Below are 12286 nucleotides of genomic sequence, written 5' to 3' on the forward strand. Positions count from 1 at the left end.
TGCTAACAGCACACCTTTTCGGTTTGGCCTTTCCCCATGTTGTAGAACACTCTCTCTCCATCAAACACACAGATAAATTAAAACTCGAGAGCGTTTTTACACTCCACCCATCTTCATGACAACATTGCCTTACCAGGCTCACTGAATGCTTCTAAATTAATTGCAGCTTTAACTCCCGAAACAAAATAAATCTGTGTTGCATTTCATTGCAAACAAAGTCTCTCAAATTCTCCACTAAAGTTGCCACTCCACTCAAGGGCTGGTTTAGCTCACTGGGCTAAATCGCTGACTTTTAAAGCAGACCAAGGCAGGCCAGCAGCACAGTTCGATTCCCGTACCAGCCTCCCCGAACAGGCACCGGAATGTGGCGACTAGGGGCTTTTCACAGTAACTTCATTTGAAGCCTACTTGTGACAATAAGTGATTTTCATTTCATTTCATTTCAAGTAAGCCCACCTGCTTTTTCATGATCTTACCTTTCCAGCTGTTAACCCCTTACGTCAACATGGTCACAATCTTTAAAGTGTAATAGTCTTCAAACAGCTTTAGTTGCATTTATCCCATTTTATACAGTTAAACTTTAATCTCTGCAGAACTAAAAATTACCTCTAAAATATTATGAACCGTGAACTCGGTATTTATAATACCGGTGTGTGTTTCTATCTGGATCAACAACATCACTGGCTGATGAGAAACTAAATGCTCTTTTATTTTAATAGTGGAATATTCAAATATTCTCCACGATAAGTCCACTCAAAGAGCAATGTTCATGAGATGAATGTTGGCACTGATGTAGAATCCTCAAACAGGTTCAACTGAGGCTCACTTCTTTTTTTTTAAATAAATTGTAAAATATTTTTATTCCCTTCCTTTTTCACATTTTCTCCCAAATTTATACCCAACAATTATCAATAATTATGCAATGTCAATCCCCATATCAATAACAACAATCCTATCCTCCCACCAAATCCCCAAACATTAGCCCGCATGTTAACATAAACAAGCAACAAAAAGGAATCAGGAATCACCAATAGTCACCATTAACACATACAGTCCTCCTCCCCAACTCCCTCGCCCCCCAACGTTCGATGTAATCCAATTCTCGAAAATGCATAATGAATAACGCCCGTTAATTGTAGAACCCCTCCATCCTTCCCCTCAGTTCAAATTTGACCTTCTTAACAGTTAAGAATTCCAGCAGGTCCCCCGCCACGCCAGGGCACAGGGTGGAGAGGTTGATCTCCATCCCAACAGGATCTGCCTTTGGGCGATCAATGTGGCGACGGCTACAACATCTGCCTCCGCACCAGTTTCCCACCTCGGCTGGTCCGACACCCCAGATACGGCCTCCCGAGGGCCTGGGTCCAGTTTCACGTGCACCACTTTAGAGATTACCCTAAAACCCTCCTTCCAGTAATCCTCCATCTTTGGACAGGACCAAAACATATGAACCTGGTTTGCACCCCCCGCCCCCCCGGCAACATTCACTCCCATCTTCTACCCCCTCAAAGAGCCGGCTCATCCTCGCCCTTGTGCTCTATACACCACCTTCAGCTGTATCAGCCTCAACCTCGCGCACAAGGTAGAGGCGTTCACCCTCCTGAGCACCTTACACCAGAACCCCTCCTCCATACCCTCTCCCAACTCTTCCTCTCACTTTGCCTTGATTCCTTCCAGCGGTGCCTTCTTCTCTTCCAAAATAGCCCCGAAAACCACTGACACTAGCTCCTTCGCCAGTCCCCCTATCGTCAGCACCTGCTCCAGCAATGTGGAAGCCGGCTCTACCGGAAATCTCCGTATCTCCTTTCTGGCAAAGTCTCGAACCTGCATGTATCTAAATATTTCCCCTGCTCCAGCCCATACTTCGCTCCCAGTTCCTTCAATCCTGTAAACCGACCTCCAAGAAACAAATCTTTTTGTGTCCTAATTCCTTTCTCCTTCCATCAACTGAGGCTCACTTCAAGTTCAATCCCAATCAATAACAGTTTCTTAAAGTTTCTGCAGAAACCTAAAATTACATCAATGGGAAAAATAAACTAATTGCTTAAGCAGAATTGGACGATTGTACAAAGGTAGTGGGAAAAAAGTTCTAGTTGACAACTGGGAAACTCCGACCACTTGAATAAATCCAATAAGTTGAATAGAGATTGAGCCACAGACAGTGCCAATAATTAACACTACCCCTACCCCCCCCCCCCCCCCCCCCCCGCCATTTTCTTTCACTTTTGTGAGAGTCCTGTGCCAACTTGGAAATCAAGGTTTCAATGAAAAAGAAACTCTGAAATAACCAAACTTAAATGTACTTGAAGTAGTTATTCATTTAAGGCCAATTCCTTAATTTAGGAGTTCATTAGTGAACTGATAAGTTTGTGTAGTGCAGAAAGAGAGAATACAAATAGCAGTCAACACATGATGCCTTCAGGCAATAGAAAATCGAGAGTGAGGGCCAACAATTCAAAATTATTTGTAAGGTACATTTCGGTTTGGAAGATGGCTTTTTCCAAAGCAACCTTCATTATTCTGGAACCCAAAGTTAAAAAAATTGTGCTGATGAGGAGATAATTAGAAAAGTTTAAATCAATAGTGGAATGAAATCCTGAAAACATGTAGCACAATGAAAAAAGGATCAACTTCCAAAACAAAGATCCACCCATTTGGTCCATCAAACTAGAGGAAAATCAATTCTAGAGCCACATTGGCAAGTGTCAAAAACCCTTTCCAGTGGCCAAATGATCTCTTTGTTCTGCAAATAGTTTGCTGTGCATGTTGGACCAATTATATTTACCCTATTAGCCAAAACTGGGCAAGAAAATTTGGGTGGTACCAACAGATGGTGACTACTGAGTTCCAATGGAATCTAAAGCACCATATGCTGGTTCGTTGAGAAGCCTAGGGGTTACCTCAGCTGTTGCTCTGTCCCTGGACTTACTTCTGTGCCCGTGGTCCCTACCACTGTAGAGGTCAGACCTGTTGTCCTCCGAGACGGCCTTCAGTTTTTGATGTGCTCCTGCTACTGAAGTTAATGTAGAATAAGCAGGAACTGAAATAAAAAAAGAAAATGCTGGAAATGCACAACAGTGACTTAAATAGGATTTTATAGACATGTGCTTTGGTTTTTATCAAGTGACATTGAAAACTCCTCACAAGATTTGGTGCAAAATGTAAAATCAGAGAAAAACATCAGTAATTACATGACACTGGAGGAAAGAGATTAGAAGCTAAGGTACTTTGCTTAATATGGCTTTTCCCCCTTTCCAATAAAAATGTCAACACAAGAAAAATAAAGGTGACCTCAAGAGTATTTCTCAAGAACCATGCAAACCTAACCCTTAATTGTTAAGGTTTTTCACAATTCCTTTGCATTATAGTGTTGTAAATTTACATTTTAAGCCCAATAAACGAGAATTCATTTATGCTGTGCACTGACTAACCAACTGCCATCTCTAGAAAAGGATTTGTTTACTAGTAAAGAACCCAGCCTGGCCCCTTACAGGGATTTCCCTTCCGTTATTGAGTCACGTGACCCCTGACCTCTCTTCTAGCCAAAAGCATGACTGATTCATTCTTGTTAAATTGCTTAGCCCTCCCCCAGGAGGTCATGGGTGGGAGGAGAGAAAGAGAAAGTATGGCTTCCTTCAGATGTCACTGATTCTTTTGGAAAAATGAAACTGCCACTCCATCCCTCTTTACAAGTTATAGGATAACTTACTATTAGTAACAGTGATTTAGACAAATGCCACCAAAATTAATAAAGGAAAGGTAAAACTGAAAGGGACACATTTTTTACCATTCAAACAAAATGTTCACTCTAGTAGGTTACGATCTTTGACATAGAAAGTAATCTAATACAGTCTCATGAACAATAAAAGGGAGGCTCAGCCCATTCATGACAAAATATAGTGGTGTGTTCTTATTCACTGCACAAAACTAAGAGAATTGAATACATCAATCACTTCAGTCACAGGAGACGTTGCAACATTCCAGTATACCAATAACTTTAGTCAAACATTTACACTTCAAGCACAGAAAAATAAGCTACAATACTGAAAAAGTACATTTTCTTTCCAGCATTTAAATTGTTTTGTCTCAAATAGTACAGTGAAGATACCATAAGATCCTTCAATAACCAGCTTCCTAGAAAAAGTACAAAAAGCAATGGACTATGTCTCAGAGGATGGAAGTTGCAAACAACGAGCAATCTTCTTTATAACATTTTGTTTAGTGGTCAAAAATTATTTCTTTGAAGTGAGAGTATCAGTATGAGTTAGCTATCATGATTCAAAGAAAAAGGACAGCAAAAAACACAATTAATATAAAACGGAACCATTCTTGGTTTCTCATGTAATCCTTATTATTCGGATGCTGCTGCATTTTGCTGTTAAAAAACTGTTGTACAGACTAGCGTCTAATCACTGTACTATGATTTCAATATTTTGTGTGAGGAAGAAGACTTTACCATGACATTTTCTATAAAAACAGGGAGGAAAGCAAATAAATGGTCAATTAAAGGCTTCCCTCCAAAAGAAACTTTCAGGTAGGCAGGTAAGGCACATACCCTCCTCCTCTGGACTAGAAATGCAAGTAGTAATAATAATTGTTTTCTCATTAATAACCGAAACTGGGGGGCAGCACGGTGGCGCAGTGGATAGCACTGCTGTCTCACGGCACCGAGGTCCCAGGTTCGATCCTGGCTTTGGGTCACTGTCCGTGTGGAGTTTGCACGTTCTCCCCGTGTTTGCGTGGGTTTCGCCCCCACAACCCAAAGATGTGCAGGGTAGGTAGAGTGGCCACGCTAAAGTGCCCCTTAATTGGAAAAAAAAAATGAATTGGACACTAAATTTATATTTTAAAAAATAACCAAAACTGAAATGAAAGTGCAATATGATTACAGTATCATTGTCGCACTCAACAGACATTGCTGGTTGGGGTGCAGATTTAATTCTAGATATTTCATTTACTGGATTCTGAAATTCTTTGTAGTTATTATTTAATATTAATGGTACAAGGCTTTAAAATACTTTATAATTCATCTGACTAGTCCCCAAAAGGGATAGCGCTCAATCACATACTTCTTCAAATATCTATCCAATTCTCCTTTAAAACCTTCCACACACTTTGGGCACGATGTTCCAGAAAGATTTCTAAGTGTGGTACGGAGCAAGAACTGATGCGAGCTTCCCGGCGCTAGCCCAGAACGCTATTCAACATTAATCGGTCCACTTAACAAGGCCCCGCAGGCTTCATGCCATAAACGAAGGCTCGACAGTCGATTCGCCAGGATTGCGCTCGCTAGCAACCCCCCCCAAAATTAACAAGGAGCCTGTAAGTCACACCAAAGGGGTGCATTTAAAAGGCAGGCTGCAGCAATGGCGATCTGAGCCAGGTCACCCTGACCAAGTCACTCTCCGCTACTGTTCCCGGCTCAGGCAGCCACCCCGCAAAAAGCCCGACAATTTTCAATGGTTTCTCAGTGGTGTTTTTCAGCCTCCCACTTCCCTTCCACAGCCATGGCGCCCAGTTCATGATTGTCAATACGAGCAATTCACGCTTACGAGACTTCTGCCTGAGCGGAGCAGAACATCACGAAGGGCAGATCATGAAGTGTTCAACCCGTTAATGCCACTTTTGCACGCTGCCACCTGCGCAAGGCCCAAACTTCATTATCACCACCAGTGAGGGACTTGAGCATGGCACTGGAATTGGCATGGGCACAAACCTCTATTCTGGCTGGACACCCGATTCTCTGCCCGACCGCGATTTGTGTTTGCGGCTTCGTGAGGCAGAGAATTTTGTCCAATAGTTGAAAATTCCTACTTCTATTTAGAATTTTTTTGAACTCTGAATTATCAAGAATTGACTCTGCCCTTCACATAATTCTTGGATTCACTCCCCGTCTACAACTGTCTGAACTTGGACATTGGATTGTTTACGTTCCAAATTGACTCACCCTAACCTTATCCCACCAGTGGACATCAGACTTCAACTTTGGACACCCTCATAACAATTCCTCCTTGGTCTCTGCTTCAGGACCAGAACATATAACCCCTAATCCGGGTCATACTTTTGTAATCGGAATTCCCTCAGTGTCCATCAGTGGTTGCTACTCCAAATATATGGCCATTACATCTCCCTTTACCCCCTTGACCATTTTCGGACCATCAAACCCTGTCAGCCAGCCATGTTGATTTTAATTTCTAGTACACTCTCCCTCAATCCCCAATTTTACCCACTCCTTTACTTTCCCACTCTCTTTTCACCATCCCAGGCTTCTATGAAGAGTGCATTGAGCCATGCAATTGCTGCTTCCATATGAGCAACAACCCAAATCAGAGAAATCTTAGAAATTTACTGCATGGAAAAAGACCATTCCACCCATACCAGCTGAAGGAGCAGTAAGTCCACTTTCTAGCTCTCATCAGCCTGATCGGTTATGGCATTTTAAATGCACAAACATAATGAGGGTTTCTGCCTCCACCCTTTCAGGCAGTGAGTGCCAGATCCCTTCATCCTCTACGAGATGAGACTAAAACTGCTCCATCCTTTTCTCTTGCTGACTGCTGAATCCAGCATTTTTCCTGGGGATTCATAGTGTTCATAGAATCCTTACAGTGCAGAAGGAGGCCTCTCGGCCCAACGTGTTGCCACTGGCCCACTGAAAGAGCACTCTATCTAGGCCTTCTTCATCACCCCATCCCCACACATTGATCATGGCCAATCCACCTAACCTGCACATTTTTGGACTATGAGAGGAAACCCATGCAGACACATGGAGAAGTACAAATGCCACACAAGAGTAACCCAAGGCCAGAATCAAACCCAGGGCCCTGGCACTGTGAGGCAGCAGTAAATTAATCTTGCCAACTTCCCCATCCCACTCACCCTCCTCAACAGCTTCCTTCAGCGGATGAAGAATTGCTGCTTCTTCGCATTTTCCTCCAAAACACCCGTTGCCTCACGAATATGAACTTTGTCAATCAGAACCTTACTGTGGATCAAAGTAGTGATGGAAATTTGGCTTGGTCAGAAATTTGACTCAATGGTGACATGTTGTCCCTGACTGAAACCTCCTATTAGATTATATGTTTCACCACTTGGCCTACCCAAATTGTTATGGTGTTGGCATGGCCCTCACCACCAAATCTCACCCGAACACTCTGGCACCATCTATTTTTAGCAATTCACCTCTTTTCTTTAATCCAATCGAAGACATCCTCTGTCAAACATCTGAACTGAGAAAATTCTGTAACTTATGATTTTAATCTCTATCTCAACTCCCTTTGTCTGCTCTTCTTTGATTGTACTGCATTCTTAGCCTCTCTACACCTCTCCCTTTATATAAATGGGCTAAACAGCTGGCTTGTAATGCAGAACAAGGCCAGCAGCGCGGGTTCAATTCCCATACTGGCCTCCCCGAACAGGTGCCGGAATGTGGCTTTTCACAGTAACTTCATTGAAGCCTACTTGTGACATTAAGCGATTATTATTATTAAACTCTATTATTCACAACCTCCCCTTTGACTTTGGTATATGGCTCATGACCAAGACCATGTCAGAGGCTATTTCCCACCACTTTATTCCATCCTTCACCACCCAAATCCTCCACGCCTTTTCCTCTGTGTCACTCCAAGTTACTTACAATTGCGCTTCCACATTCCTTAGCCTTGAGGTTTCTGCACCTGTCATTCTGATTAACCACTCTCTTACCTCCACGTTTGATTACAAGTTCTCAACAAAAACATTACTCAGTCCCTCCCTGGCTGTTCCTTCTGGTACAATTCCATCTTCATGTTCTCAAGGGGTGCAGACTCGAGACTTTCTGTCATATAATTGGTTTAGCCATGAATTATCAGATCTGATTCAGTCATTTCAGTTGTTATTGGGCCTCATCTCTCACTGTTAAAAATATCCGCTGCTCTAGGATCATCCTGGAGAGCAAAAATGAACAACAGCTTTCTTCCTTTAAGTTCCTCACCGATGGTCTCTCGGGCCTCAAGTCAAAAACAAGTACGAGGAGTTCATTGACTTCTTTGCTTTAAGTTTGAGACAATTCGTTCAGCTTCTTACACAGGTTCCCCATGCCTCTCAATTCACATCTGCCACCTTGAACTAGGCCTGTACTTGCACATTTCTTTAACATCTCTCCTTTCCGCTTCGTACCCTTTCCAAATTCACTTGGTTCATGACAATCATCTTATGCTCTGTGGACCCCATTGGCACAACTTCTGACCACCCAATTTTCCTGTTTGGTCCCTGTATAAATATTTTGCTCTCCTCAGGTACTGTCGGCAAAAATCTAAATCCACCTTGAACCTTGCAAGTCTAGCAAACTGTTCCTAGTCACTAACCTTCTGAAGGGCAACTAGGGATGGGCAATAAATGCTGGACTAATCAGCGGCACCCAACCCGTAAAGGAATTTTTGAAAAACTAATACCCTCTTCTTCAAAATCTGTACCCTTTCTTCTTCCCTCAATGCCAGTCTGCCTTGTATACTGTAATGATTGTAATCAAGTGACACCTTCTTCGACAGCACGGTGGTGCAGGGGGTAGCTCTGCTGCCTCACGGCACCAAGGTTCCAGGTTTGATCCCGGCTCTGGGTCACTGTCTGTATGGATTTTGCATATTCTCCCCGTGTCTGCGTGGGTTTTGTCCCCACAACCCAAAGATGTGCAGGGTAGGTGGATTGGCCACGCTAAATTTCCCCTTAATTGGAAAAATGTATTCGGTACTCTAAATCTATTTTTTTTTTAAAGTGACATCTTCTACATCTATGACCATGGTGCATTTTTACTTCTCCACCATCATTGCACACTTTGAAATGATGAACCACACCATCCTCCTCGAAACCTTGGGTGCGATTCTCCACTCCCACGTCGGTTGGGATAATCGCCTGGGCCGCCAAAAAATCCGGGGACGCCGGTCCGACGCCCTCCCGCGATTCTCTCAAGCGGCGGGAACGGCCCGGTCGAGTTTTACGGGCTGCAGGCCGGAGAATCGCCGGAGACACTGAAAATGGCGATTCTCCGGCACCCTCGCTATTCTGAGGCCCGGATGGGCCAAGCGGCCAGGCAAAAATGGCGGGTTCCCCCGGCGCCGTCCACACCTGGTCGCTGCAGTCGTGGGCGGTGTGTGAACGCTGGGGGGGCGGCCTGTGGGGGGGCGAGGGGGGATCCTGCACCGGGCTTTACCTGGAATGTGGGGTGGCCCGCGATCAGTGCCCACCGATCGTCGGGCCGTCCTCTCTGAAGGAGGACCTCCTTCCTTCCGCGGCCCCGCAAGATCCATCCCCCATCTTCTTGCGGGGAGGACTTAGAGAGGACGGCAACCACGCATGCGCTGGTTGGCGCCGGCCAACCCGTGCATGCGCGGATGACGCCCGTTGTGCGGTGCCGCTTTTACGCGTGCGACAAGGCCTGGCGCGTGTAGATGACGCGGCCCCGATCCTGGCCCATTGTCAGGGCCTGAATCGGTCGGGACCGGGGCCGTTCCACGCCGTCGTGAACCTCGACGGCGTTCACGACGGCGCGGCCACTTCGGCGTGGGAGTGGAGAATCGTACCCATGGTCTCTGTTGGATTGGATTGGATTTGTTTATTGTCACGTGTACCGAGGTACAGTGAAAAGTATTTTTCTGCGAGCAGCTCAACAGATCATTCAGTACATGAGAAGAAAAGGGAATAAAAGAAAATACATAATAGGGCAACACAACGTATACAATGTAACTACAAAAGCACTGGCATCGGATGAAGCATACAGGGTGTAGAGTTAACGAAATCAGTCCATAAGAGGGTCATTTAGGAGTCTGGTGACAGTGGGGAAGATGCTGTTTTTGAGTCTGTTCGTGCGAGTTCTCAGACTTCTGTATCTCCGCCCGATGGAAGAAGTTGGAAGAGTGAGTAAGCCGGGTGGGAGGGAACTTTGATTATACTGCCCGCTTTCCCCAGGCAGCGGGAGGTGTAGATGGAGTCAATGGATGGGAGGCAGGTTCGTGTGATGGACTGGGCGGTGTTCACGACTCTCTGAAGTTTCTTGCGGTCCTGGGCCGAGCAGTTGCCATACCAGGCTGTGATGCAGCCTGATAGGATGCTTTCTATGGTGCATCTGTTAAAGTTGGTAAGAGTTAATGTGGACATGCCGAATTTCCTTAGTTTCCTGAGGAAGTATAGGCACTGTTGTGCTTTCTTGGTGGTAGCGTCGACGTGGGTGGACCAGGACAGATTTTTGGAGATGTGCACCCCTAGGAATTTGAAACTGCTAACCATCACCACCTCGGCCCCGTTGATGCTGACAGGGGTATGTACAGTACTTTGCTTCCTGAAGTCAATTACTAGCTCTTTAGTTTTGCTGCCATTGAGGGAGAGATTGTTGTCGTTACGCCACTCCACTAGGTTCTCTATCTCCCTCCTGTATTCGGACTCATCGTTATTCGAGATCCGGCCCACTATGGTCGTAAACTTGTCAGCAAACTTGTAGATGGAGTTGGAACCAAGTTTTGCCACGCAGTCGTGTGTGTACAGGGAGTAGAGTAGGGGGCCAAGTACGCAACCTTGCGGGGCGCCGGTGTTGAGGACTATTGTGGAGGAGGTGTTGTTGTTCATTCTTACTGATTGTGGTCTGTTGGTCAGAAAATCAAGGATCCAGTTGCAGAGTGGGGAGCCAAGTCCTAGCTTTTGGAGCTTTGATATGAGCTTGGCTGGGATTATGGTGTTGAAGGCGGAGCTGTAGTCAATAAATAGGAGTCTAATGTAGGAGTCCTTGTTTTCGAGATGCTCTAGGGATGAGTGTAGGGCCAGGGAAATGGTGTCTGATGTGGACCGGTTGCAGCGGTAGGCGAATTGCAGTGGATCAAGGCGTTCTGGGAGTATGGAGGTGATGCGCTTCATGATCAACCTCTCGAAGCACTTCATTACGACTGAAGTCAGGGCCACTGGTCGGTAGTCATTGAGGCACGTTGCCTGGTTCTTCTTTGGTACCGGTATGATGGTGGTCTTCTTGAAGCAGGTGGGGACCTCGGAGTGGAGTAGGGACAGGTTAAAGATGTCCGTGAATACCTCTGCCAGCTGGTCCGCGCAGGCTCTGAGTGCACGACCAGGGATCCCGTCTGGGCCCGTCGCCTTCAGAGGGTTCACTTTCAGGAAGGCCAATCTGACTTCGGAAGCTGTGATGGTGGGTATGGGTGAATTATGGGCTGCTGGGGCACTCGCCAGCGGATTGTTGGTTACCTGCTCGAACCGAGCATAGAATGCATTGAGTTCATCGGGGAGGGGTGCGCTGCTGCCAGAGATACTGTTCGGCTTCGTTTTGTAGCCCGTTATGTTGTTTAGTCCTTGCCACAACCGCCGAGAGTCTGCGGTTCCCCAGTTCAGTGGAACTGCGCTTGCTTGGTTCCATTCTAACATATCAAATCATAGTCAGAACCCTGGTATTATCTTCTCTTCCCTTTGCTGCAGTGTTACCTCTGGCAAGCACTAAAGATTCATCCTTCACATACACGGTTTTGCTTACTCCACCTATATTCTGCTCTAAGCAACATCATTCACAGGCAGGTATTAGATTTCACGTGTACTTATGACATCCAGCCCCGATGCTGACAAATTGCCCGTCTGATAATTCGCAATTTAGTCCGGCTAAACATTGCTAAGATCACAAATTCTGCACCTTGCCCAACAACTCCAGCACTGTCTCAGTTGAGCAGACTGCTTGAAATTTGCTCAAGATTCTGAAAAGGTAATTCATACAAACTGGTAAAGGCTGGCCATTCGACATCTAGTATTTAAAAAAAATATCTGCAGTATTAAATTTATCAGTAAGCAATTTCTGGTGAAAAACTAATTGGCAGTAGCATATCTCTTAAAAATTAAACCCTCCATAAATCATGTGCCGCATATATCTTTCTTGTCCCTTTCTGTTCAAACTTACCTGCTTGACTGGTCTCAGACTGTGCAATAAGAGCTGCCATTGCGGAGTTGGGATTTAATCGATTTCCAAACATGTGAGATGGTGCAAGATTAAAAGAAGATCCCGGAAGTGCACTTGCCTATGAAGGAAGCGATACAGCACAATTAGAAATGTACATAAAAGAAAGATTTTGAGGCACATATGAGCTGTAATGGGCAAATCTAAAGCTGTCAATTCTGTAAAATTATAAAGAGCTGCATCAGAGAAAAGTAGGAAAAAACGTTTGTGCCTACTCTTCTTTACATAGTGAGTTTCCAGTTTTAATTACGCTTCTGTGAAGACCAACCTTATTTCTGTATAGCAGTGAAAAAGTATACCATCAGACCAAGT

At 45.0% G+C, this 12286-nt stretch overlaps 1 protein-coding gene across 24 annotated transcripts in view; it reads right to left on the bottom strand.

The window, feature by feature from the left end:
- Positions 1-12286, bottom strand: part of mllt10 (MLLT10 histone lysine methyltransferase DOT1L cofactor) — a 498389-nt gene that overhangs the window by 115391 nt on the left and 370712 nt on the right. For 21 of the 24 annotated variants that reach the window (XM_072508516.1, XM_072508507.1, XM_072508512.1 and 18 more), the window contains 2 exons: positions 11918-12035; positions 2930-3040 (listed from right to left, as the gene is read on the bottom strand). In XM_072508516.1, coding sequence (XP_072364617.1) covers positions 2930-3040; positions 11918-12035 — 229 coding nt within the window. The remainder of the gene's footprint in view (positions 1-2929; positions 3041-11917; positions 12036-12286) is intronic. The other 3 variants (XM_072508511.1, XM_072508519.1, XM_072508521.1) reach the window with 1 other exon arrangement.

The sequence above is a fragment of the Scyliorhinus torazame genome, chromosome 6, assembly GCF_047496885.1.
Source record: "Scyliorhinus torazame isolate Kashiwa2021f chromosome 6, sScyTor2.1, whole genome shotgun sequence".
Classification (NCBI taxonomy): Eukaryota; Metazoa; Chordata; class Chondrichthyes; order Carcharhiniformes; family Scyliorhinidae; genus Scyliorhinus; species Scyliorhinus torazame.